Source organism: Brienomyrus brachyistius, chromosome 5 (genome assembly GCF_023856365.1).
Source record: "Brienomyrus brachyistius isolate T26 chromosome 5, BBRACH_0.4, whole genome shotgun sequence".
NCBI classification, from domain to species: domain Eukaryota; kingdom Metazoa; phylum Chordata; class Actinopteri; order Osteoglossiformes; family Mormyridae; genus Brienomyrus; species Brienomyrus brachyistius.
This window is the reverse complement of record NC_064537.1, coordinates 19182772-19210676: the sequence shown is the minus strand read 5'-3', so window position 1 is coordinate 19210676 and position 27905 is coordinate 19182772. Positions and strand designations below refer to the sequence as shown.

Genomic DNA, 27905 nt, shown 5'->3' with positions numbered 1-27905 from the left:
TGAAGATGTAGCAGTATTGTTGCATTTTAATGTGTTAGAGTAGTGTGTGTGTGTGTGTGTGGATGCTTGGATGTTTTGCATTTGGAAGCGCACCGTGGTGCGTCGTCATCCATTCGGGCTCCAGGATAGATGTGAGGGAGTTCAGGAAAAATGTAGCCATGCTCTTCTCGGAGGACTGGAGGTCTCAGGAGGCGGCCTGCTTCAGTATGTGGGAGTCAGTGTGTGGGAGTCAGTGTGTGGGAGTCTCTACTGTATTTACAGCCTTATGTAGTGTTTTCTGCATAGTAATAATTGGTGGGTAATATTACATTTTATATATAGCGTATGTTATTTAATTTTTCATTCAGCAAAATTGCTGCGTTTACCTGTGTTTGATGTTTTACTCTCCTTACGTTTGTTCATTCTGACTCTTAATTTTTGATTCTGAACAAAATGACTTCGTGTAGTAATAGTTGTGTGTCATCGTCTCTCAAGTCACCTGACAAAAGTGCGTTTTTCCCTTTTCAACTTTCGTCTTTATTATCTGTTTTATTGTTTTCCAGCTAAAAGGCTTTTTTTTCCCACTGAGCTGGAAAAAGTGAAGCTTCCCTGTTATTGGCAGGGTGCTGTTTGTTTTTCCTGTATTCCTACAAAGTGTTTTTTTTTTTTAGTCCTTCTCCAATAAAATGTCTCAGACGGTTTTTATAAATGTTTAACAAGGTCAGCCCCAGCGTTAGTTTCCACAGCATATCCTGAACGCTGCCTTCTGGACTGCTTCATAGTGTTTGACTTCATCTTCTGCGGTCGTGCTTTCGGGACATCTTAATTGGGTTTGTATCGTGAGTCTATTTTGCTTTCATTGCAGGAGCTCTTTCGCCATTGGTGTTTAATTATACATGTAGTCATCATTTACAGTTTGCCTAATAATGATTCCGGATAACCTTGAGCAAAGACGTAGCCGGGGGAGTACTTGACGGATCTGTGCATGCAGTAGCCTCACTACACAAGAATGTGACGATACTTATGGAACAGACTAGAGAAGATAGTGGTGCAGTACTGATGTTATTCTGAATATATGCTTTTCCTGGGAGAATGGGGTGATTCTAAATGGGTGGGTGTCCATATAATCAATGTTTGCTAAAATTTCACCGATTGAAGCAACCTTTATAAATAAGGGAAGTTATACACGCTAGCTTATGAAATTCTTCAAAAGACTTTATTTGGTATAAATGTGTGGCTGAGTGGATCAGGACGCTGTATCTGTGGTTAAAAGTTTGTCAATTGAAATCTCTGGGCTGGCAGAGTAATTTCAAAATTGGGCCTTTGAGCAAGGCTCCTAAACCCCAGCTGCTCCATGAACTGGGCGGCCCTGTTTTCACAAATAAAAAAAAAAAAAAAGCTATATCACCTTCAATAAAAACGGCTAAATAAAACGTAATCTTTAATTATGTTCCTTTGTCCATTCTGTTACTCATTAATGAAGCTGTGAATTGTGTAAGGAGGTATCCAGCTGTCTCTCCGCACACAATTTCCGTATAGTGTAGCGCCTGTTAATGTCACCATAGCTTCCAAGCCAAAACAAAAAGGCGTAAATGAAAAACATATACAATCTATTCTGTATTTAATCCCTCTGGTCGCGTGTTTAACACAGTTTTTTACGTTCGCAGCCCCGTAATATTCACGTTAACCTGGGGGCTCTCATGCCTAAGTGTGAGACACATCGTGTTTGCGGTCTGATTTGTGTGGATGGCGCAAATAAGTGGCTTAACATGCACACGTTGAATCTTGCCTGTGGAGCAGCGCAGAGGTGTCGACAGACTGCTGCCACATAATTGCCTGTATTGTTGCTGCAATTACTTTCCGCCCTGGTTTGCGAGAAGAACTTTAATCACACACCTATGCCAACCAAATTAACACCGGAGATTATTTTGTATCATAAAAAGTATCAGAGCAATGCTAAAGTAAAGTAACATTACTCGGAATGTAAGAAGTCGTTCGGTCGTTTTTTTTTTTGTTTAATAGCGGAAAACATGATCGCTTTATCCCTGGAGTTTTTCTTTGTAAAGTCACCGATTGTATGATTCCTACAGTAGGTGGATCTGCTGTAAAGTCCAGAAAAAAAAGCACTCAGAATATCATTCTTTTCATATTTTCGGTTGTTCCCAATTTGGTATTGAACATTATTATATAATGATAATCGGGTCATTATTGTTCAAGGAAATCCCAGCATCCCGGCCTCTGAAGCCTCCGAGTGTGAATGAGGGGACTATGTTAATTAGTAACAGAACAATGGGTGCAATTTAGGACTTCTGGGTAATCCTATGTAATCTTACTTGAGGATATTGGTATATAGATTATACATGGTTAAGGATATTGATATATAGATCATACATAGACACAAACATTTGATGCATATCGTTTAACCTGTGTAGTGTTCAGCTAAAACAATTTGAGAAACGTGTGATTGCCGTGGGGGGGGGGGGGGGCGGCGGAATGATTTCTGTGAATAATCATCCCTTTTACAATGGAAATCAACTCACTTCATCCTTGTTCTTTCCCTGGCCAAGACCTTGGCAGGTATTTCATGAGGAGGTCAGGTGCTATTGAGCTGGGCCACAAGAAATTTGATTCGGCAGATATTTCCCTCCTTCGTTTCTTTTGGCTCATACGAGTGCAAACAGAAGAGTCTCTGTTTGGGAGTCGTGCAGTGCTGTTGCCTATTGTCTGCCGTGGTGCCTAGCTGAGCCATAAGCATTGGCGGTTTGGGGGCAGGTTCAGTGCCTGTTAGAGGGAAATGCATAGAATTTTTTTTTTTTTTTAAAGCAGAACATCTAACATTACAAGCACAGGAAAGGTCCTTAGTGGGCAAGATGAAGCAGTGGCAGGAAAGTGCAGGTATGAATTCCTCTTCTTCTGATCTGCTGTTACAAATGTGTTATAAATTCCCCACATAATTAGTGTTCTGTAACACAGCTTGATTGTGAGGAAACTGTGGTAAAGTTTCTACAGACTAAAATTCTCTCCATCATATACCTACTTTACATAGATATTGTTGGTTATTGCACAATGAGAAATATGACAGAGAATATTATGTAAGAGTGTTTTTTTCCTACTATGTGACTACTCTCAATCCTTATGTTATGTTCCGCAAAAATATATCAGTTTTTGACTGCCATTTAGTAGAGCTTTTTGCTAAGACCTTGGCACACGTCCCGTGACTCTGACTTGGTGTCTATGCTCAGAATGTACATTAAGGGGTACATCGCATGAAACAGATACATTAAACCTGCCAGCAGATGAGGTTTTAATGCTAAGGGCTGTCATTGGCAGTGAGTTAAGCGATCTAAACCAGGAAGGATAGCAGCACTTAGAAAGACAGGCTTCCATGTTTCGTTCGACCTTTTTTGGTCGGGTCTCCCTTCAAAGAACCTTCATATAAAGTGTATTGATCCGACATCACTTTTGAAAAAATGGTCCGTCTCACTGTCAGAACCAAAGGCAGCTGATTCATCTACGTTCTCTTTATTAATACTGCAAGAGTACAACAAGCCAAAACCAAAAAGGTCTCGCTCGTCAACATACCAGAGTGTTCTTGCCCTTAAAAAATGTTTTTCTCTGGAGTGTCATAAATATATAAAGACTTTGCCAAAAGAATGCAATCTGTTTGAAAATGTAGCCGTGCTAGAGTTGGCAAAAAGATAGGGTCTTCAAAACAGGACAGATTTTCTAAACGAACATAGCCGATTCAGAGAGGATGGTTGTGCGCGTCAAAGCTAATGCTAATGTTAAAAGAATCATTTTTGGCAGCATGATGCGTTTTAAGTTTTGGGCATATTATGCGACATATCCAGCTGCCATTTGTGTTTCTGCTCTGGTGAAGATGCCTGTTTTCTATTATCTGTAATGGTCTTGAGTTTGGTGCGTTGGTCTCACCACGAATTGCACCATCAGGACTCACCATGAGTCTGAAGTTGACTCACCGTGTTCATGTTGTTGCCTGAGGTTTCTTTCTTCTAGGAAGTAGTTTTTCTTCGCCACTGTTGCCTCTGGCTTGCTCACTAGGGGCTTTGGGTGGGGATAATGTAAGGCTGTTTTAGACTATGTAATGTTGCGAAAATGTGCTATACAATTAAAATTGAATTGAACTGAATTGACATGAAACTATCAACATTACTGCCCCCACAGTCTGCGGTTCTGTTACTCCACATTTCTAAGTGCCAGTTACATCCCTTTTTCATTATATATAGTTAGTGTCACAGTGAAATATTACCACAAGCAATGAACCTACCATTTTTGTAAGGTGGTACAAACAGGCGTTATTATCTAGTACTGAGGGAGTAATAAAGAGAATGAGCTTTATGTGTGAAAATCCCCTTACAAACAGCACCGCTGTTCAACTGATTGCTAAGTTAATCCATAGATAATGACTGACAATAATTGAAATGGGCTTTTTTAAGGTTTTATTTTTATAATACAATAATTTAAATATCAACGACAGCTAAGTTTTTCTGTACTGTCATGATGTTTCAGTTCTTTACTGAAGCAAGCGTCGGATGATTAAGTAGCTTCCTGTCCCAGAGAGGGCCCTTCAGAGGTTCCTAACCTGGACACCAGTTCCAGGGGCCTGTAGATCGAGCCGTGTGACTCATACACACATTGCTGCTTGATGCTAGCGGATACTGAGGAGCACGTCTGGAAAATGTGAATCAAACTGGAGTTTATACAGCAGGCAAAGAGCAACACTTAAGATAATGCCGCTGTAACTGTGTGGAAGGACATAACAGCCTAATATTTCATGGTGTTTTTTGCCAGAGGGCTCTCTTTAAACATTACTTAAAGGACTGATGGACGTGCAGATAGGGTCTGTGGTTGTGTGCAGTGTTTCTGATTATTGCCTAATACTCACTGTGGCTCTACACTGTGTCTCCACTGGAGGAATGGATTGAAACAGGAAGTGCATATACGTAATTCAGACAGGTTCCTAAAATTAATTTCCCGTTTCTGTGTGTGTGTTTATGACTCACTGCTGGTTCCTGTGTTTTTAAGAGATGCATGAATGCAAAATGTGCTGTTACTCAAAAATTGTGATCTGAGTGGGAATTCTTCCGGAATGCAGGAGGAGTAATATAATGACCACAAAAAATTGCTGCAGATGTCACCTGTGTTAAACACGGCATCAATAACTGTGTTATGGTACACTGCCTGTTATATACCACCTGTTTTATACCGCCTGCTATATACTGCCTGTTATATACCACCTGTTTTATACCGCCTGCTATATACTGCCTATTATATACCACCTGTTTCATACCGCCTGCTATATACTGCCTGTTATATACCACCTGTTTCATACCGCCTGCTATATACTGCCTGTTATATACCACCTGTTTTATACTGCCTGCTATATACTGCCTGTTATATACCACCCCTGTTTTATACCGCCTGCTATATACTGCCTGTTATATACCACCTGTTTTATACCGCCTGCTATATACTGCCTGTTATATACCACCTGTTTTATACCGCCTGCTATATACTGCCTGTTAGCTTGGATAGGCTCTGTGACTAATTGCCTTCTTTCATTGCTAGCACTTCCAGAAGGAAGATTTCTAAGGCTTTCTAATATCCTTTCTTCTCCTTCAGAGTCAAAAAATCAGATTTCGGCGTATTTAATGAGGCTTATTATATATGTTCATCCCACACATTACAGGTTATGAGGATGGTTTTGCATTTTATTTGACTGTTCAAATCGCCATTGAGTATTAAAGACTACAGATGCATGACAGCCACAAGGGAAAGGCCAGAATGTCGTGGTTCTGCCCCATTGTAAAAATAAAAACCCCATGTCCTGTAAATGATAGGGATAAGTTACATTCATCTTGAAATCCTTTAAGTCATTAGTTTAAAAAATGTACATCTTGCAAATAGGCTTTGGAAGCATTTCCTCTTCAACAGATGTCAGAAAGATAAAGTTGCAGAGCAACATAGTCCTCAGTTTTCCAAATCCCTGCCCGGTGTTTGGGGACCTCGATTTTTTCTTGCTTATCCCACGTTTTCGCTTGCGTTCCGAGTGCGCTTCCTGGAAGCAGACCCCCAGGGTTTGTCCAGGTCGACCACGTGAAAGCTGTTGGTCTTAAATGCAGTGATCAGTGTCTTGCGTTTTGCCGAGCTCTCGTACCGCTGAATGCATGACATCAGAGGGGTAATGTCGGCTTTCCTTAGTTTTTGATGCCAAATGTGGCGCTTAACCGAGGCTCCGCCTCCCTTATCTACACTCGAGCCTGCAGGCACATGGGGAATCAGGACTGTATGCAATGGGTCCCGGCTTCTCAAAAGAAGATTAATTCAACCTCTTCTGCTTTGTAGACTATTGCTTTGGATCTGTCCATTAAGCTGCGTGCAGCATCTTTGTAATAAGAAGGAATGGACTGCCCCTGGCTGCCTGACATTCAGAGTGTGTCATCATTATCTGGGTTCCTGTAATAGTCGGGCCATGTGGCTCCACACTACAGGCCGGCTTTTATTGCAAGGCTGAGGATATAACTCAAAAGGCACAAATCGTATGCTTTAGTTATTTATTTTTTTTCACAAGAACTAAAGGTTATTCCATTAAGATAGAGTATAAGAGTAGCCAAGTGAATGATATGCTGGCCTTGATAGACATTAAGATCCCCAAGGATGCCTGAAAGAACGGTATGAAGTACCAGGCCCGACATTTGGTTCCTGTTTGGTTCAACGACCCATTACGGATTCTCAGTTTGCTTTCTAATTATATCTTAAAAGACTTTGTTACTGAGTTACATGCTGCAAATATGCTCTCTACGCCAATAAAATTTTATGTGAACACACACACACACACACACACACACGCACACACACATGTAGGGTATACCTATCCTTATGGGGCCCGCTCATTCACTTCTATGGGAAAAAACGCTAATGCTAACTATGACAACCTTAACCCCCACCCTGCCCTAACCATAACCATAAGCAAGCAAGCAAAATGCAAGAGTTTTTGCATTTTTAGTTTTTTCATAGCAGTTACTGATTTTTATAAAACGGATATTTATCACGTTATGAGGACATTGTGTCCCCATAAGGATAGGTCTACCCGCTCCACACACACACACACACACACACACACACACACACACACACACACACACACGCACACACACGGCACATTTCAGCCAGCTTTACACCCCACTGTTCTCCCAGCTTTCTTCTCCTCAGCATTCATGGTGGACTTCAGCATGATGTCAAACGCCACATAACGTCAGCACTCACTTCCCGCAATGCACACGTAACAACCAAAACATTTGTCCTGGGAAATAACACAGAGAACACTTCATTTTCATATTATCCACACTTGTTTGTAGTAACAGACAGGCCTGTTTGCCAGTTGGAGATGCTTGATTTGGGGTTACAGCATGGTACTTATGTTAATATGTTATGTTTAGCTGGAAAGCAATTCCTATTCCCCAGCATTATAAAATAATAATTAGCTGGCTCACTGTTAAAGTACTGTTTCCAAAAGAACTGCATCAGTGTTCTGTAGTTTGTTTTAAACAAACATCTGTTATTGTATATTGTCTTGCTACACACTCTGATGATTAATCAGGAGAGAAGGAGCTTGTGAGAGTGCTATTAATGGCATCTACAAAATCCATTTACTTTGGCGAGAGCTGAGTTGAAGTTATGCTTAGACCCCAGCCATAACCTCAAGTGCAGTGTTAACATGGGGAACTAAGCTATGCGTTTGGTGAAATCAGAATGGAGGATTCGTATCATTCTAAGGAACATAAGATTAGACAGGGAGGTCTTTTTTTATTTCGTTGTGAGGCTGTCATATGTTTGTTTGTCTCATCATAACTTTGAAATGTTTATGTAAATGAAGGATGGTAAACCGATGACACATAGCGTGGGGCAATTGCGTACTCAGTAAAATGATTTGGTTTGAGAGAAGTAATCATGCATTTATTCACTGAAGTACAAGCATTCAAAATGCCTATAGAAAGAGAAACGGTGGAGGCTTTAATTTTCAAGATTTACTGACATATGTTGGGGAAGCAGCAACTTAAAGTTTTGCTTCTCGATTCATACAACTGTTGTTATCTTTCGGAAGCTTCATCTTCATATAATAGATTTTGTATCATGGACATGCTATGTTCCGTGGATTGGAAAGGTCACCATGAAGTGGTAGAGCTATGTCAAAAATCTTGTTACTTTTTTAGTTTTTTTAGAAAGTGCCAAAGGATTAGAAGTTCAGTCAGTGTTGCTCTGCGTAATGCTTTGTTCACTGGTCTTTTTATAGGCAAAAGTTTTTTTTTTGTTCCTTAAGAGCAAAGAACCTAAAGTGTGACTATATAAACAAGCTAATCCTTAGGCCAAACTAGTTTTGAATACCACTGATGGGCATTGACTGCAATGCAATGGAAGACTGTCAGTCATAGACTAAAGGAGGCAATATGATTTTTCATTGTCCGTAAAATATAGACAGGTAGGTCTGAAAGTGAAAACCGTAGTTCTGAAGTAACATCCAGAAAAATCGGCTTGTGATTTTGGGAATTCTTTGGAGTTAAAGTTAAAGAATCCATTAAAGACAGTGTCAGTCTCCGACAAAATTGAAGGTGTCTATGAGTTAGAGGAGAAAAATAATCAATCTTCGGTGAACATCACCTGACCTGAGGTCACTTCCAATTAACAGCTGACAATGGCTTCATTTGTCTTTACTCTGCAGTATAATTACTGTGATAATTTTGTCTATTTGAATTATGCTGATGTGATTACCGTCCCGTTACGCAGGAATAACGATACATTTTACATTCTATTTCCGTCTTTTTTTTCAAACGTAATTAAAAGTGTTTGCAGTGTAAATGTCCTCATAAACATCTGGAATGTTTGCGTATGCAGGCCTCGCTTGTACTTGGATGGCACATGTGAGGCTGCTTGTAAGCTTTTTGCTTGAAGGACGTAAGTCCAGAAGGAAGACATTCTTCACATACGTGACTTTTAAGTGAAATCTTATTCCTGACTCTTATCAACATTGGGCTCTAACTTTTGATCATCGCCATGGGTGTGTGAAATGTCCAAGCCCACTCCAGTTTCTGCGATAAACATGGATCTACTGCATTTAGAAAGGTGATTCATGTCTGCCGCCTGTATGACAAGAGCATGAGTTAATCGGGTATATTAATATTCAGCCAGGTAATTTTACCTTGTTCTCATTACTTGTGTCATCCTCTGCAATAGAGAGCGGCTACAAAGTTTTCCAAGGTCTCACAGTCTTTGACATGAACGTGCCTGTGCTGTCTGTCCCACTTTCGCAGGTCCTTTGCCTGGCATGCTAATATGTTTCATATACGGAACTGCAGTTTCCAGCGTTCCGAATTCTTAATAGCATTCCTGTCGGAGGGATGATAGTCGGGGACATTTCAATTAAGTCTGATTGAGCAAAATTTACTGCTGGTTTGGTTTAGACCAAATTTGATAACACTGCAAATAAATGTGCTGGGAAATTATCGGATTTGACAGGAATTTTTTTTTAAATGTTTACTGTGATTTGTTGCAAGTATACAGGTTAAAACTAACAGACCTTTTTATGAAGAGATACTGTAATATACAGCAAAGCTTTAAAATGGCAGGGTGTTGAATTATCCTCGTCAAGATGAATGGATGCATCATGCATGGATGGATGCATTGATTGATTGATTGATTGTATAGTCCATATACTGTATATATTTGTTTCATTGGGATACTCATACTGAAAAGGTGTGTCCTATAAGAGAAGCTTGGAGCTCTTGTTATAAAAGCGATATATAACATTCCTCGCACAAGCTTACGTAAACCCTTTAAGGTCCTACAAAACATGCAGACGTGACTCTGGGTATTGTCTTTTACATAGATTTTTGCAAATGAGGCATAAAATGCCAGAATGGGGAGACTTATATCTGACCTATCTACTCATCTTGTAAGACCTGGTTTTTACTCACAGAAGGATAAACGAGTGTGGAATGTATTGACAAAGATCAGCGCTGTCACATCACTCTTCTGGTCTCCTCCTGCAAGATCATTGCCTGATTCCGGGAGCACAGGATCAGATCGATGTGTCGGTTGGAATGGAGTTTCAATCTGCCAGGGATTGTATGTGTAGGGATGGATTCCTCCATGTTCGCCCCTTCTTGTGTTTATCAGGCTGGAATATTTATAGGATGCGATTACAGGGTCTGTGGGAGTGGAAAGGAGGGGCCGCGTGCCGATACCGAGGACCGTCTGACAGCTTATCTGGACGCCTGTCTCCAGTTTGCATCTCAGTGCAAAAGGGCTTCCAAAACGACCCTCCGTTTAAAAACATGCTACACCATGCTGTCAGATGACAAGACATGCTCTACCACTGACTTTCATGTAGCAACGCAGCTGCCAATGATAAGTAAATGTTGCTAATATGTTCTGGGGATATACAGACGATTTCCTCATTGGTGGTTTTACAGGACTGGAAACTGCCCAGCTGTCATCACATGAATCAAGTCATTCCATTTCATTTCAAGTTCCTGCAAGCTCCGTTGAGCTCTGTGTTGAAGGTTTTGGGTGTGGAGGAGAATATGCTTCATGTGGATTTTATTTTTAGCTAATACTTGTTCTTTAAATTTAAACCTAATTCCATTTGAGAAACTTATAAGGATCGATAAATTCATCTTGAAGAGCCATCGGCCTGTGAATAGCAGATAATTATTCCTGGAGAGGTATCGATGTCCTAGGCCAGCAGGTCTGTGTAGCTACAGCTGCCTCTAAGCATCGACTGCATCGTTTATCTTATTTTTTTCCCTGTTCCACTTCACAAATGTTATGATTTTGGGAAGATGTTGATAAGCAAGTATCTTTCGAAAAAAGCCTGCCTAGCAGGGAACAGATGAGGAATGTGTTTTGTCTCTAGAAGAAAAAAAAAGTGTAGCCAGTGGCTAGAGCTCCCCCTTGTGTCCGTGAGCTACCTGTACCTTTGGCATCTTCCTTCATTTCCTGGAGCTGACAGCTGGCCTGGGAGCTCCTCCCAGTACTGGTGGAGGCTGGGGGGAGGGTTCGTATGAATATTATAGAAAGAGAACTGCTTTGCAGGTGTACAGTACTAGCACCTGGACATACCGTGTGTGTGTGTGTGTGTGTGTGTGTGTGTGTGTGTGTGTGTGTGTGTGTGTGTGTGTGTGTGTGTGTGGAGCGGGGGAGGGAGGTAGGACTGTAGAAGCTTTCATGGGAGTGATTCAAATGTTTCATTTATGTGTTTTGAAACACTGACAGAATGGTGGCTCATCCCTTCAGGGTTATGGGTGTGTGTGTGTGTGTGTGTGTGTGTGTGTGTGTGGGCATGTGGGTTACGTATATATTACATTGTGGAAACCAAATGTCCCCACAATGAAATAAAAAACTTTTATTTTGACAAGGGGAAACTACATTTATAAAAATCTGTGACTGCGATCAAAAAGCTAAAATGCCAAAAGTCTTGTATTTTGTTTGGTTACTTATGTTTTAGGTTAGGGGTGGGTAGGGGTTAGGGTCGTTATAGTTGCGATTAGGGTCCTTCCCGTAGAAATGAAGGGATGGTCCCAACAAAGATATGAATACAAACGTGTGTGTGTGTGTGTGTGTGTGTGTCTCGCAGCAACTGCGAGCAGAGAAACAGTGGAATCCTGAAATGGTATTTTTGCTGCACCATTAGGCATCATCCTCACATAAACAAAAACTCCGGCACAGAGTTGGAGTCAAAGTCCGCCAACTATTTCCAGTCCCGTTTTTTTTTCTTTGCCAAGCAACAGCAGTGGCCCTGTCTTTGAGACAGACTGCTAAATAATCGTCATCTGCACTGGCTGGTGGGAGCACTGGGTGATCTTGCGTGTCACACCCTGTGTTGTCCCTGCCTGCCTTTTCTTTTCTGTCTTTTTGAGACGGCGAGCTCCTCCATTGTTCCAGAGGATCTTAAAATGACCCGCAACAGCTCGATTCCCGGTGCACGTCTGCTCGCTCGTAAGAAAACAAAGCAGCAGCGGCAAGCAGCCTTTTGTGATGAAAGCCCGAGGCTCTGTGAAAAGACGGAGTGTGAAAATGAGGCCGGCCCGTGTGCCGTTTCATGTTTTATGCTCACTTAGAGACTGAATTCTAGGGCCCCTTCACTGTTAGAGCTGCGGCCGCTGTGCTAATCTCGAAAACTACCCTGTTTTGTTTTGTTTTTTTTTTCCTGGTAAAATCTGCCGTGGCTAAACAGCTCCTCCTTGTGGCAGGGAGAATTAACAGAAAAGGCACATCTAAGATTGTTGTCAAGAAATAAAACCTTGACTGGCCTATGTCTATGACAAATGCTGTAACAGGACTGGACTTTTCTCTATTTTAAGCCTTTTAGATCTGGTCATATTAAAATGTGGCTTGAAGTCTGTCTGCAACCCACTCTGTGTATTTGTATAGCTCTAGTTTAGAAACCTACAAAGAGCACTGGCAAACCCTTTAGTTAGTAAACCAGGATGTGTTTACCCTGCCTGCATGTCCAAGCAAACAGCCAGTTAAGAACTTTGTATTTTTAAAGAAAGGTTGGGGCCTCATCTGGGAAAGTCATCATGAACACTGGCATCGCTACTGCATCGTCGGACCCCCAAGAGCCTCAAGCGCCTGTCGAGTATCGAGCTCATCCAGCCACTGCACCACAGCCACCTTCATGCCCTCTGCTAACTGCCTGCCATTGACTTTGTTACACAGAATGAAACTGGGGTATTTTCTTTTAGACTGAGGTTTGTTGCCCCACCCTGGGTAATTCCCTTCCTTGCGCCTGTAGCTTTCGGGATTGACTCCGGAACTCCCCTGTGGCCCTGCATAGGACAAGCAGTTATCGAAAATGGACGGATGTATTTTTATTTAGCTACAACATGTGTATGTTAATAACAATCATTATTTTACTAGCCTAACTGACGAAAACAAACCCATGCGATGGTTGTCAAGCCTCTGCAGGCTAACGATATAATTTTGAACTCGATAGCTATAATTCGTTCGTGTTGCATGTTAATAAGTGGCCAGATTTCTGGTGGGTTATTATCATGCCTCCAGCTTGCGGGAGCCTCATTTCTCCAGCCAGCTGACAGTCGGTGATGGGGCCGTCCTCGGCCTCAAAGCCCCGATGAATAATATCGAGGTCCGACTGCTATATTGTCATTAAATCAGGTGTATATCGGAGTAATTGCCATCTTCAAGGGCGTAACATCTTTTCATCAGCGAGTCTTTGCGGCCCCCTTCTACATGGCAAAATGTCAAACCCAGTACACAGCATGAGCAAGACGAGGCCTGGGGGCCACAGCAGCTGTGGGGGGAGCTCTCGTCAGCAAGAATGGGGAGGACACTTCCTGCTATAGCTCCAGTGTGGGTTCGAGCGTGGGCTTGGGGAGGATAATGGGCTCAGAGACGTGAGGGTTTTCACTGCCGGGAGTGAGTGGTTAGGGAGCTAATGGCCTTTGGAGCTCTGCCACAGGAGGCTGACAGCCCCCCCCACATCCCAACCTGCATATAAACGCAGCTGTTGTCCGTTTCAGTTGGGGGACTTTCCAGAATTGCCCTAGTTGTCGGCCATGTCGCGCGTATTATTTTTCAGGTGAATGTTGCCAATTCAGTCTTGGATAGGTTTTCAGGATGAGATGTGTTTGTACTGCCCCCTGCTGGGCTGGACACATAGATCACTGAAAAATATAATCAGTAGTGATTGTTTACATGTTTATTGTGTGTGTGTATGTGTGTGTGTGTGTGTGTGGTCCTGTATATATTAATTTTTTTCAGCTACCACAAGAGGAAACTCAATTTTATTTAAAATTAAAAAATTTGTGACTGTAATCAAAAAAACGAAAAAATTGTTTGGTTACTTATGGTTATGGTTAGGGCTGGGTAGGGGTTAAGGGTGTCATAGTTGGGATTAGGGTTTTGCCTTAGAAATGAATGGAGAGTCCCCACAAAGATAGGAATACAAACATAAAAAGGTGCCCACATCCGTATGCTCCAGCCTGGACAGGGGATTGTTTTAGCCAGACACCATGACTCCTGAACCGTTATGGTCACAGTTAGTATCTTACAGACGTGTAGTGTGACGTTCTGCATACCAAATCACACTGACTTGCAGCGACTTGTCCAATACATCAGCCAGGCGTGTTGTATGAGTCTTTGGTGTGGTTTTTATCGTGAGTTAATTTACTGCTGAATTTGGATCATTTCCCTGTAAATCCATTTACCGAAATCGGTAGATTGTATCAATAGCCGGACAATGGCGAAGTCGGCCTTCCCGTACAGGCAAAAAAAAAAATAAATCAAGACTTTTAATTATAGTCGTCTCTGAAGGGAGGCTGAGGGAGGAGACGCCATGTGCAGGCGTCAGGCTCGGGGGGGGACGAGCGAGACCGAGCTGCTGAATGAAGTGGCTGCTTGCCGGCTTCCACGCTGAGTTTTTAATGATCGCTGCATATGTCAGATCCACTGCAGTGGCGGGGCGACGATTACAGCCAGCTGAAGAATAGGTTGAAGCAAACCGCCTTGCCAGGATTACGATCTGTTTCCATTCCAAGCCTGTCTCGGCTCCCCCGTCCCCCATAGATAACGCAATAAACAGCTAAAATAATGCTGGATGGTAGTCTGGTGACCAAACCGAGCCGAGCTAAGGGTTGGACATATTTGGCTTGGTAGTAATGAAAGTTCTTGAAAGTCCTCAATGACCACAAGGCAGTTTTGTTAAGTATTTTAGGAACACTTAATTTCTTACAGCAGGGCCATGCTTATTATTTATATTGTAGGATGTGGACTGCAGATGGTGTTGCGGGAATTGACACTGGATCAAAAGCTCATTATTTTGGCGTATTAAAGATAGTTCAATGCACCTTTCTGTATTTGTAACCATTTATATTGCAAGAAGATTTGACTGGTTGATCAGTGTTGGACCTGGTTCCTTACCGCTGCTGTCTGCTGACACTTAAATCCCAAAGAAAGCCATGAATCACATGGCAGGAATCAGCTTTAACCGTGGAATATGCAAAAGGATGCGCAAGTACTTCTTGCCCTCCTGTTAATGAAGAAGCCAGTCTTCTGCACCTCTTTATGTATAATATTTAATCTCCATGGAACATCGTCAAAGTTTTCATGAAAAAATTTTAGCCCACTGTACCTAATTTAAAAACAAATACCCCAGTGTGTCCATCTGCTGCCCCTAACCATTACGTAACAAGCTGTCGCGATGATATTCACATTATTTCCGTTGTTTTCCAGGGCTCCTTATATAAGCTGTGTGTGTTTGGACCCAGCGTGCGTAATGCTAATTTAAACAGTGCTCTTCCTCGCTGAAGTCTCTGAACCCTCAGCTGCTGACAGCTTTTGCTTTGCTAATCTGCCTTTCGCCTGGCCTTGGTTGGCTTTACAGTGACACTGTTCATCAAAGGGGCTCACGCTGCCTTGTGTCCTTTCCCTCTCAGGCAGACCCGGGAGCAGGAGACCCCGCCCGACTTCTTCTACTTCTCTGACTTCGAGAGGCACAACGCTGAGATTGCGGCCTTTCATCTGGACAGGTAAATGTCACACCTGCGTCTCTAAATGTCAGGCCGAGCCTGGACACCCAGGAGACCTGTGCGCTGGCTTTTAACGATGCAAATGCGCAGAGATGGGATGCTGCACCGCACCGCTGGCGGCTGACACGACAGTGGCAATCCGTGCACACCTCCAGGCTGCAACCCCTGATTATTTAAGGATGCTGGTGATTAAACCCTCCACCAAAATGCGCACAATTGGATATTATAATGGAATGTAATTAAGTGCAATTACAGCCAGTGTACAATGTTGATTTCCAGCAGCTGATGTTACATATTGGTAAACAGAACATCTGCACCCAAAAGAACCTTGAACTTGCCTTGTGTTGTTTGGCTTAAAACAGAGCAAGTGGGTCGTGGAGCAGATGTAGGGAGGTTTTCTCGAGAAGGCCCTCATTTCCCACCTAAATTGGCATTATCCCAACTCTAGTCACCTGAAATGTGGAGAATGTGTCCCTGGGGCCCGGTATCAACATACAAGAATGTAATGTCTACCAGAGACTTTAGCCCATCTGGTCCAGTGAAATATCCAGTTGGTACATTGGCATGCCTGTGGGCAGGGCGAGAGAGGACCAAAGGTATGCAAAGCCTGCGCCCTTCTAAATATACGGCCCAGAGGTTCACCAAAATGAACAGGCTTTGCCTCTGTTACAAATTAAGGCCGAGTTATGGTGAAGTCTCAGCAGTTTTAGCAACACCGGACCTAAGGCATTCATCATTTCATGGAGCTGAGGAGAGGCGCACTAGCAGAACGGCTGTTATCTCTAACAAAGGGAGTAGCAGGAGCAAGGGGGGCTTTCCCATGTGCTGCGTCTGTCAGTCTGCTGCTTATAAGAGCAGATTTACCCGCCCGCCGCCCTTTAAAATTCTGTGACGTGAATAGCGGACCGTTCAGTGCGGGAGCACCGTAGCCCGTAACTGAGGAGACGGGGGTGTCTGGGGGCTTGAATTTCTTGGGCTCAGGCCTGTGTCATTAGCTCTTCTTCATTTAGGGTTTCTTTGGTCTTTTTGGATGAATCCTTGAGGTGAGAGGCGGAGCGTAAAGCTCACAGGTGGCAGTCCAGCTCGGCTTGCGGCTCCAGACGCCGCCCCCCCCTGCACCTCAGCTGGCTGCGGGCCCTTTAATCTCCCTGGGGCCTGGCGCAGCTTCATGTCATAAATGGATGAATTATTCATGTGGCTGCGCACACAGGAAAGTGAAAGTGGATGTCAGACAGGCACCTGCACTCTGCTTCTGCTGCAGCAATAACTTTTTTGTGGTACACTCCATGCTTCGTTTTACAAGATGTTCAATTATTTTTATTTAGTTATTTATATAGGATTGATGTGTTTTGTTTACCCATCCTTGTTAGCATATGAATTATTGTATGGGATTTCAGCGTAGAGTTATTTCCATAATAGCCTTTAAAATAATATCAGCATTACATTAAAGGGTTGGTTTGGTTTTAGACATAATTGCCTGGGTCATAGCTCCCCCTTTTGGTCATTGTTAGCAATTACATTCTTTTCCCCTTCCCTTTCCTTGCGGCTCGTGCAACTGCTTGGGCCAGTTTTAGGGCCTGAAATATTCAGAATTTATGCATACATTAACCTAATAACAATCCAAATAAGGTACATTTATAAGCATTGTTTTGAACTGTGCTACAGAATCAAGCTAATAATGGCCACCCTTTCACTGAGCCAAACACTTCTTCCATACTGTCTTTATTCTCATAGCTGACCAATGGTTCATCTGCAACGACGTCTTATCCACTTAATGAGGCAACGAAATCTTGAAAACCTGTACTGAGCCACAGTTTATCACTGTCTCACATACACACGGCTGCACGCCCTGAGTTTGTCTCCCCCCAGTGGCAGGGGAAGCAAGGGGATAGTCTAATTAGATTGAGGTGTCACATTTGACTTTAATGAAATTCACTTAATCTAATAAGCATATGAACTAATTTGCATGTGTTTGCATTCAAAAGACCTTCACTGTCCACGTTCATCAAAGGTCGTGAGGTGGACCCCAGCAGTTACCGATCCAGTGACTGGTAACTGGTGTGAGTGCAGTGATCGAGGGACGTTTAATCCAGTGCGTTACAGCGCCTTTCGGTGGTCAACCAGAGATTATCATGCGACTCTGGGTCTGGGGACTGTGGAGGCTTGGTGAGCAAGATGCCTCAGATGTGGGCAGTAGCCGGATTCTATTTCCTCAGTAGAGCCACCTTAGCTGATGTCTCGCTGTCCACTTCGGCAGGATCCTGGACTTCCGTCGAGTCCCTCCAGTGGCCGGACGACTGGTCAACATGACGAAAGAAATCAGAGATGTAACCCGGGACAAGAAGCTGTGGAAAACCTTCTTCATATCGCCAGGTGTGGACGCCATTGCTCCCCCCCCTCCTCCAAACACCACAGGCATCACGGGGCTGTCCTGGAGGGCGCCCGGGGATTATAATGACTGTGGCAGAGTCGAGGGCCACTGCGGGGGGCTGTGAAGCGCATTTGTGTGCCATATGTTAAACAGGCCTCCACACTGACAGGGGATTCCAGTTCAGATGTCAGCTCCATTCATTACAAAAATTCACAAAGACAAAAGGGCGTTTTTGCTGCGTCAGATATTCTCTAATAGGTCTGACATGAATGATATGCTGCACAAAGGCACGGAGACACTGTAAAGGTCATTCTTCTCAGACACCTGTCTACATCTGGAGCAACGAGGCCGAGATGGTGCTTTGAAACGTCCCCCTTTTCTCATCTTCCTTAGCCAACAACATCTGTTTCTACGGCGAGTGCTCCTACTACTGCTCCACGGAGCACGCTCTGTGCGGGAAGCCTGATCAGATCGAGGGCTCCCTGGCTGCCTTCTTGCCCGACCTGGCCCTGGCAAAGCGCAAGACGTGGAGGAACCCGTGGCGGCGCTCCTACCATAAGCGAAAGAAAGCAGAGTAAGAGCTGGTTCTATCACTGCAGGGGGCATCTTCACTAAACACTCACACTTTTGGTTTAATGCAGTGGATTTCATCCTTGTACTGGCATACTGTAGGGGCGTATACATGGGTGGGGCCACTGGCCCCAGCTGAAAGCTGATTGGCCTCTTCCCCTGTCACTCACCAATTTAAAACATATCATTGACTAATGATGAGGTTGGCCCTTCTGTGTGCATTGTGGTCGCTTTTATGCTCCCCACTTTAAAAAATCGCTTGCTTTGCCCCAGCTTTGCTGGCGGTTTAAAAACGGGGGGGTAGGAACATCAGTACCAAGCCGAGCCTCAGCTTTGAAATGTGGGTGGGCCGGGGAGGGGGTGTGGTTATGACAGGGTGGTCCAGTCTCATGATCGGCTGGGCCAGACCCACCCTGCCCTCCCCCATATTACCGGGCCTGAGCAGCATGGTCTACATCCCGCCAGAACCAGAACTGGGCATGTCTGTGTCTCTACATCTTTACTTTTAAATAACAGAACGATATTTTTAAAGAAAAATAACAATTTCAGAGTCATATTACAGGTGAATGTCATTGAACCCTATGTATTTTCTGCAGGGATACAACTGTAATTTTTAATAGTGTATTTATTTGTATTACGTTTTATAAAATGTATTTTGTCACAGTCAGAACACATAGGATTGGCTATAATGAAATAAATAGAGCTACAAATGACTGACAATACAGAGCTTCCCCCATACAGAGTGATTTAGGAGCTCATTGCTTCCGAAAGAGTCATAAAGTACCGCTTTCATCCTCTGTTTTTTAATTGCTCCAGGAAATTAGGGACTTGGGATAATATGATTCCTCACACTCCCTGAAATTGAAATTTAAAAATGAAGTAATAGATTCACTGGCGCAGAACAGCGTGAGAAGCAGCGCAATAAGAATAATTAAGTGCAAAGTCATTAGATGGCCTGGTGAAAGCATTAAATTAAGGAAACGGGTGTGGTGCTGTATTTATATTGCTTGGAAATAGATTATAAACCCACAGTTGTCCTGTTTTTGTGGTGTGTTCGGACATGGTCGAGCCACCATGATGTATCTTTCAATTATCTTTCATGGTGTTCACTGGATTTTCTGTACCATGGTATTCAATCGTATGGTTGGTTACCATAGGTTACTGTAATGCACCCGAGAACTGAACCACACGTTCAGCAAGGACATAATTCTAACACCATCGCTCTACTAATACCTAGTGCTTTGTCTCTGGAGTAAATCAAAATGCTCTGAACTAATTGGAAAATTATTCATAAGGAGGTAGGCCTTGGTTCTCATTCTGCAGTGCAGTGCAGCCAGTGAGGCTTCTCATTGTGAAGTAGCCCTATTCACATGCTGTTTGTCTCAGAGTGAGCGGCGCTCTACAATACAGCTGTTTACAACAGCATTCAAATCTCTGATCTGTTACACAGCAACAGTGTAAATTGTATATACTGTAGTAATATAGTGACACTTTAACATGGCCCTGATCAGGATAAGCTGCTGATGGACTGCTGGACTGGGATTAAAAGTCTGGCTAAACAAGGAGGTCCTCCATGATAAGTTTGCCGGACCCATATATCCATTGGCCACTGGTGGACCAGATGGTCAGTCCAGCCCTGGATGGATGGATGGATGGATGGATGATGGATGGATGGATAGATGAATGGATGGATAATATTCGTGTAATACTCAGGATGATGTGGCAGCAGTTGACCTTTTCGTTTCCTCAAATTTCAAACTGTAGACATTTGTCTCCTCTGCCCTCTTGTCACCTGGCTTTTATTCACTGTTCATTTACACTATTGTTACCCCAAAGTGTTGCATGCCAGTGAGTGACACAGTTGGTTGATTCTCTGTTATGCGCTTCTGGATAACTGTATCAGGAAGTGTTGTACAAGAATGAATTGAATCTACTGGAAAGGGAAGCAGAAGATGGTTGGATGGATAAAAGAATTGGTCTCGGAAAGATAAGCTTTCATAGCAAACAAATGCGTTACAGAAATATATGTGTTGCAGAAATATTTGGTAGCTATAAAGTAGCTGAAACATTCTAATTATACATTATAGAGGGTGATGCACATTCATAAAAGCATCAAGCCAGGAGAATTCCCTCCCCTTTGAAATATAAGCCACTAGCCTCCTATATACTTTCAAGATGATAATCAAACAATCTCAAAGTGCAGGTAACTGAGAAAACAGTCTTTTTCTGATTTCAGTGCTCACTCCAAATCTTGAATTCTTATTCGCGATGTTCTTGACTCCCGCATGATGCCATTTTCCACTCTTCCCCGGGACTGCGTGAGATCTCATAGGACCCTGCAGTTCACAGTCGTGCAGCAATCCCCTCACCAGCTGCGCGGAAGGTAGAAATTCTCCACCCGCAGGCCAGCTCACGCTCTGCGCGGACAGATATCTGCACAGCGCTCTTCAGGAAAGCAGCTACTCAGAAAGACGTTGCATCCGAACGGTGAACCGGCAGCATCGCGGTCAGGGAAACTGCGCGTTGCTATTATTTTTGAGTATGAATCCTGAGAGTGGCACCTAGTAATTTGCTACCAAGCCAGCATTCAGTGCAGTTGAATGGGGACACACATACAGTACATGCAGAGTATAGGCACACTGACACAAGCCCATGTTATCTGCCCTGAATTAGATGCAGCGGTTACTGAGGGATCATTAATAAAAGATGAAGGCAGCGGAATTTGGTTTGTAAATGCATTTCGCTCTCTGAAACCCCAGACAGGGAATAAGGAGAGCTGTGGACTTCCTGTGAAAACCATCAGATGTTGTCTCCCAACAGATGGGAGGTTGACCCAGATTACTGCGAGGAGGTCAAGCAGACCCCGCCCTATGACAGCGGCACGCGTCTCCTGGACATCATGGACATGACCATCTTTGACTTTCTCATGGGTGAGATGTTTCATGCAGTCGTCATAAATCTCGTCTAGGTATTATCAGTGTGCCAATGTCATGCATAGCCATATTACCCTGGATTAGAATTATTTTGTGTATTCATCTTTCTGTCAGGTCTTATGAAACATTTGGTCTCTGTGTATCGAAAAAAAACCTGCTGAAAGCACACATGAAATCTTTAACACGAAATCCAGCGACTTCCTAGACTGATAGATTGGATGTCATTTGAGATGTTACATCTTTTAAGCACCTGCCTCTTAGAGCATTTATTGTGCTTGTGTCACACAGGTAATATGGATCGGCATCACTACGAGACGTTTGAGAAGTTCGGCAATGACACTTTTATCATCCACTTGGATAACGGGAGAGGGTAAGGAGGCACTAGGTCATTACTAAAGTCACATGAGCAGGAAACCATTCTGGGGATGAGAAATATTTAAATTAGTTAGTAGCAGTGTGTGTGAGGCAACACTGCAAGGTCTCCTGTGGGACATTTTGCGTCATGCCTCTATGTGTAAATAGATTTTCTTTTTGTATTTTTCGTCAATTTTCTGTTACAGTTATAGAGCATTATGAAACAGCACTGTGTTGCAAATTAAGGGATTAAAAGGTTCCATGCTTTATGTTATCATAAACAAAAACATAGTCTTGTGTTAGTTTGTTGCGTGTTAGATGTTTACAAACAGGATTATTGATTTTGTATTGACTGAATGCTGGTAATTGTAGCTGTGTTGCAATGTACCTGAATCTGTGTATTTGGTTTTCAGTTTAGTTAGTCAGCAAGACCAGTTTTATAGCATCTGACCAACATGTTCATCTATTTACACTTATGTTTAAGCATAAGTATGACATCGCAGGCTACGTCCTCAAGAACCCTTTTGTTTAAGACTGTGTCAAAAGCCTTCAAGCTACCTGCCTAAATTTTCCACAACATCATATCGATCAATGTTATAAATATTACAGTGCACCGGTGCTGAGTCAGAAAGGTTGAATATGTCTATTACATCTTTTTTTTCCAGGTTTGGGAAACACTCCCATGATGAAGCCTCTATTCTTGTGCCTTTAAGCCAGTGCTGCAGGTGAGTCAGCGCTTTTATTTTTCATTGAAAAGTTGAAATAACAGTGTCAGTGTGTTTCAGCTCTACCAATTTTATTGACAATTCTGTACATTCCGGCTTTATTTTCGAAGCAAACATAACTTGATAATGTTGAGAAAAAGCTGTTAGGTTACTTTCACTACCTCTAATACATTTTCTCGTTGTCGTGAATGCAGTAATTCAAATAGTAAGTCTGGACCAACACCAGCAGCTATTTATTAAAATGTGTAAAATAAAAGTCATGTAACTTGATATAGCAATGTACAATGGATGTTTTATGGTACATACTATGCACAATATATTGTCATTATCACTAAATGTCGGCCTTGTTTTAATATTGATAAGATGAAATATCTTATAGCTGCATACATAAATTATTAGTTATGTTTTTATGCTACCAAATTGGCATCACATCAGCTGTGTTCAGGGCCATGACAGCTCAGGCAGAGCAGAAAGTTTCACTTCCTTAATATTCATAGGTCCCATATCTTGCTGTTTGTAGCAATATCTGAAAAAGTATTTTATGATCCTGCTGTTTCTGTATGTAAAATTATTTTTTAGAATTTATTCATATACATGCATGACATGCATTTATAATTGTAAAATAATTGTAAATAGGTTAAAACAGGCACTTCATATGTTACTCTCGATCGTGTTAAGTGCAGATAAGGAAAATATGGCCTGATAATCATCCGTTAAATTATAAAAGAACAAACACTTTTGCAGTAATGTAGAAGAGAAAGGGCAGGGGAATCAGAGTGAAAGATGATGGAAAATGACAGCCCCCCACGTGTCGCCCACCCCCCGTCCCCCTGCAGAGTGAAGAAATCGACCCACCTTCGCCTCCAGCTGTTGGCCAGGGAGGAGTTCAAGCTGAGCACCCTGATGGCCGAGTCCCTGCTGAGGGACCGGCTGACGCCCGTGCTCATCCAGCCCCACCTAGAGGCCATGGACCGCCGGCTTCGCCTGGTGCTCAAGGTGCTGTCCGACTGCATCGAGAAGGAGGGCTACACGGCCGTAGTGGAGGACGACCTGGAGGCGGGGAGTACCCACACGGCCCCCCGGGACAGGTAGTAGGCCAGGGCTGGAGGGAACTTTCCCCCTGCACTCCCAAATCCCACCCCCCCAGCCCTCCGAAGTCTTGAAAGAGACGCCCCTATTTGCGCAACTTTTTGAATTCAGTGAATTCCAAGACTCATTTATTCCTTCATCTCTCCTGTATGTGCGTTTGTATATAAGTGTGTGTATATAAGCTGATACAAGCTTGTGTGCAAGTACATGCATAAGGGAGGTGATAGACATGGTCTTGTTAAATAAAATGGTTTTATTGCTCATATCTGACAGCGTGTCAACAAGAACCATTGCTCTCTGCTGTTGTCCCTCATGTAATTTTTTTTCATTTTTCTTTTAAATCAGAGGCACCGATTGGAGTGCCGGTTTGCTCCAACGTGTGTTTATTTTGTCCTGCCAGCCTGAATTGGCCTTAAATTATTTATTGAGTTGCTTGTTTTTTTATTTGTTGCGAACATCCGATTAAGTACGCAAAAGGGAATAAGACTGGTTCGGTAGAAGCGTGTTGATGTGGAATTTGGATACATACGGAAGGGCAGGCTTTGCTCCTTGTCTTCACCGTGCGACGCACAAGCCCGTGGGGGTGTGACTGTCCGGGGAGCCTGTGCACAGCCTCACAGTCGGGTCAGATCTGCTGAAGAGGCAGCATGCGTGCATGTCGTTAGGAACCTCTACACAGCCGTAGCTAGACGTCATATTTATGGAGTTCCTTCTTTATATATTTGGGTTTAAAAATCAAATCATATTTCTTTTTTGTTGTCTGTTTATGGTCATTCATTCAGTTTTTCATGTTTACATTATCGCCTAAACATGGAGCGGTGCAGACATGAAAAATGTCGTTGTTTTACGGAACAACTAAGGGACGTAAATCCTAATATTAATTCTGCCTATAAACAGCGGACAAGGGCCAACTTTGCGCTCGACGTTTAATAAACACCGCTCAGCCGCACTCGTGAAACTTTGCGTTATAATCACATGCTCTGTACTTTGAGAGGTGTTTTGTAGACCGTATGTTAGGTACTCTTCATGCTGGTACTGTTCACATTTATCAAAGTGCTGTATCCTTTCACTTTGCGAAAAGCTGCCAAACTCAGAATTACATTCTAATTAAGTTATTGATTTGCTAGGTACTGGGTTTCCCTTCTCATGCCTATACAAGTGCATCCATACATCTCTTTCTATTAGATGATGCTACTTCAAAAGCACAAGTGGCCATAATATAAACGACTGAGCCAATATCATATTTTGCCACCAGTATAATAACATGCATATTAATGAATCATAGTTTCTGAATGTTTATAGTGAACACTATAAGTCTATATAATATGCCGTAAGAGTCCAAGTTAAGACAACTGAAATTGAAATCAGACTAAATTTTTAATAATTAGCTCATTAATTAGCCCGTCTTATATTTTCGCCAAATCGTTAAGTGCTTTCCTTAAACTGTCAGACATTTGTGGAAGATGTTTAGTTAGTCTGAAATGTTGTTGCCAAAGGGCAAAAGCTTCTGTTTCCTTGATTAAATCAATTCCGATACTAAAAGTTGTCTTTAGGAATTATAAAACGTTTCCTGTGCATTTTAAAGTGGATCTTTAGATTCTTCAACCAGACTTGTGATAAAATTGAAATGTATTTCCTTATTTATCAACACTCTGCTTTGTTTATTTCTATACATTCCAGGAGAACAAGTCAAGTTCTGTGATGTGGTCTGATTCTGCACTAATCTTGTGTGTGTGTGTGCGTGTGTGTGTGTGTGTGTGTGTGTGTGTGTGTGTGTGTGTGTGTGTGTGTGTGTAAATTGGGGGACTATGATAAAATAAAATTATGAGGTAATATAATAATCTGTTACTGAAATACTCTTTTAAGTGGAGCATCAGTTGCAAAACTTGGGTCTCTGACATTGTTGCCTGATATTCTGTACCATTCTGTATCATTCTATGTGTTCCAGACAACATGTCATGTCTGTCCTATAAGCTTTTTGTATGAAGCACTTTTTGACTCATGACCAAAACTCCAGAGATCCCAGGCCTCTAACTCTGTAGAAGCCAATGGGAATAAATAGTTTGTCAACCGAATGATTATGGCTTTCAGATATTTTACACTATTACATCAAGCCTTTCCATGGGTTTCCCGTTGGCTCAAGGACTACCTCCTTGAATTGTGCAATAGCATGAAGTGTATTGTAAATATTCCATCTCACTGAAAATTCAACAGGAGCATAGGAATTTAAATCCAATTTAAAATGGCAAGGGAGAACAGGCTCTATTTATGTATAATGTTTTCTTTTCCATTTGAAAAACTTCTGCTTGATATCGGAGCATAGCAAAATGCACAACTGAAACCAATTTGCACACACTGACCGCAGGTTACCAGGGTGGCAAAAGGCCTCTGCACTGGGTGAAGAATCATGTCTTTACAAAATTGAACAGTAACTGTCGGTGTGGCTGCTGTCCAAATACATGTCCTGACTTCAGACTGTGCAGTAAGCATTTATTACTGTAAATAGATGAAATGCTGCATTATTTAATGCATCTTGAACATACATTTTAAAGTTAGCATAATTATCCATTAGGAGAAAATCCTTTTGTACACAGTGCCTAATGTATAAAGACTTAATTGTTACTTCCTTTTGTCCTTGTGTGAGGTTGTGTTCGTCTGAAGAAATATACACAATGATCACAGTGGCAATGTAGTGAAAAGACAATATTTTAAAACCATAATTTGTATGGTAGGTTGACCGACTGTTCTTAAGCGAAGCGGCTTCCAAGTAGTCTGCTAGAAACGTGAGGGATTTTCGCTGTATCACAACTCATATACCAAGACATATCGTCCTTGGTTAAGAGGACACAATTTATAAAGAAATGCATATCCTCCATAGACTAATAATGGTTTAGCTTTTTGGGTTTATTTTTTTGCTGTTTTATTTACTGAAGTCTAAGTTAGAAAATCAAATGACGCTTAAATAAACAAAAAGAGTAGGTTTGGATTTCATGTCATCATTGTGGGCACGTCAAGGTGGCGCGCTGATGTCTGTCTTATGCTGACAGTGCATCCAGGGTGTGGGCATCAGTCACTGTCAGCAGAGTGCAGTGCTAGAGTGGCTGTGTAAGTACAGTAGAATGAATTGGATTTAATCCAGTGCCTGTGCAGTGATAGGAATACTTGAATATTTAGTTTCGCTATTTAAGAAAAGACTCACTTTCCACCTGGATTCATGAAGAACTGGAGCTGAGGTGTGTGTCCGTCGTGCCCTGATGGTGATGAACGAGGCACGACTTTTGTTCCTTCTGTTCTCACATGTAAATAAGTATAAGTAATTTGCCAGCCTAAAAAGCTATGACTTTGTGGCGATATGCTTCTTTTACTTTCATGCATTGTTTGTGTGGAGTTTGTTTGCAAAATGTGCAATAAAACAAAAACAAAAACAAAGTGTGTTGCTTCCTTGTGAGACCCAGAACGGCCGTCAGTGAAAATTTCACATGAAGAATTTATGACATCTCTGCTGACGTTTAGAACACAATCTAATCTGCAGACGACTATAAAGGACGGAATGCAATATGGCGCTTAAACAAACGTGTAGGATTAGTTGGTGCTTTTAAGCGATTGTCTCTTCTTTCTTTCTTAATTTTTAATTCATTTTTATTTCATCCGTTCCAGATAGTGGAGCAGGGTTTTCACATCCTCCATAAAATCACTCCTCGAGTGAAACACATATTTTTCCCTACATATACTTTCTCTGATTAATTAATGTGACATGTGGATGTCGTTAGGTGACATCTAAGACGAATGAATATTGATGTGATACCCATTCGTTCCACTAGGTGGCAATGCAAACAAAGAAAAACATCCCTGCTTATTTATCATCTAGTTACACCCGATTTACTGAAATTCCGCATTACACTCAGGCGTTATAAATAACTTTTAATGAAGAATCAATGAACTTATGCATACATGATAATAATAGCTGAAACATTTTATAAGAATTGTTTTTTATGATATGTCACAGGGCACACTATGGACATTTTAGAGATACCAATTCAGTTAAAAGCTTTTTTGTTTCTCTGAAGACCTCTGATATTGGGCCAGGATTAAAACCCGCAACACAGGAGATATGGAGCTGAAAAGCTGCCCACTGAGCCAAACCTTTCAGCAACCTGATGCAACATTAAAATACACCCAAAGGATCAGCTTTAGGTTGCACTGTCCACTATTAATTACAAACATCTCCCAAAACAATCACTGAATACCTGCTGTGCATCATTTACTGGTACGACGGGAAAACTAAATATCAACGTTTGAAATTTTTTTATGTGAT

The 27905-nt window shown here is 42.3% G+C and overlaps 1 protein-coding gene across 2 annotated transcripts in view; it reads left to right on the top strand.

The window, feature by feature from the left end:
- LOC125742633 (extracellular serine/threonine protein kinase FAM20C-like) overlaps nt 1-27019 on the top strand; it is a 45202-nt gene extending 18183 nt beyond the window's left edge. For both annotated transcript variants that reach the window (XM_049014830.1, XM_049014831.1), the window contains 7 exons: nt 15456-15548; nt 17806-17921; nt 18313-18493; nt 21310-21419; nt 21711-21792; nt 22442-22501; nt 23338-27019. In XM_049014830.1, the coding sequence (XP_048870787.1) occupies nt 15456-15548; nt 17806-17921; nt 18313-18493; nt 21310-21419; nt 21711-21792; nt 22442-22501; nt 23338-23593 (898 nt within the window). In that variant the 3' untranslated portion in view covers nt 23594-27019. The remainder of the gene's footprint in view (nt 1-15455; nt 15549-17805; nt 17922-18312; nt 18494-21309; nt 21420-21710; nt 21793-22441; nt 22502-23337) is intronic.
- The last annotated feature ends 886 nt before the right edge of the window (nt 27020-27905 follow it).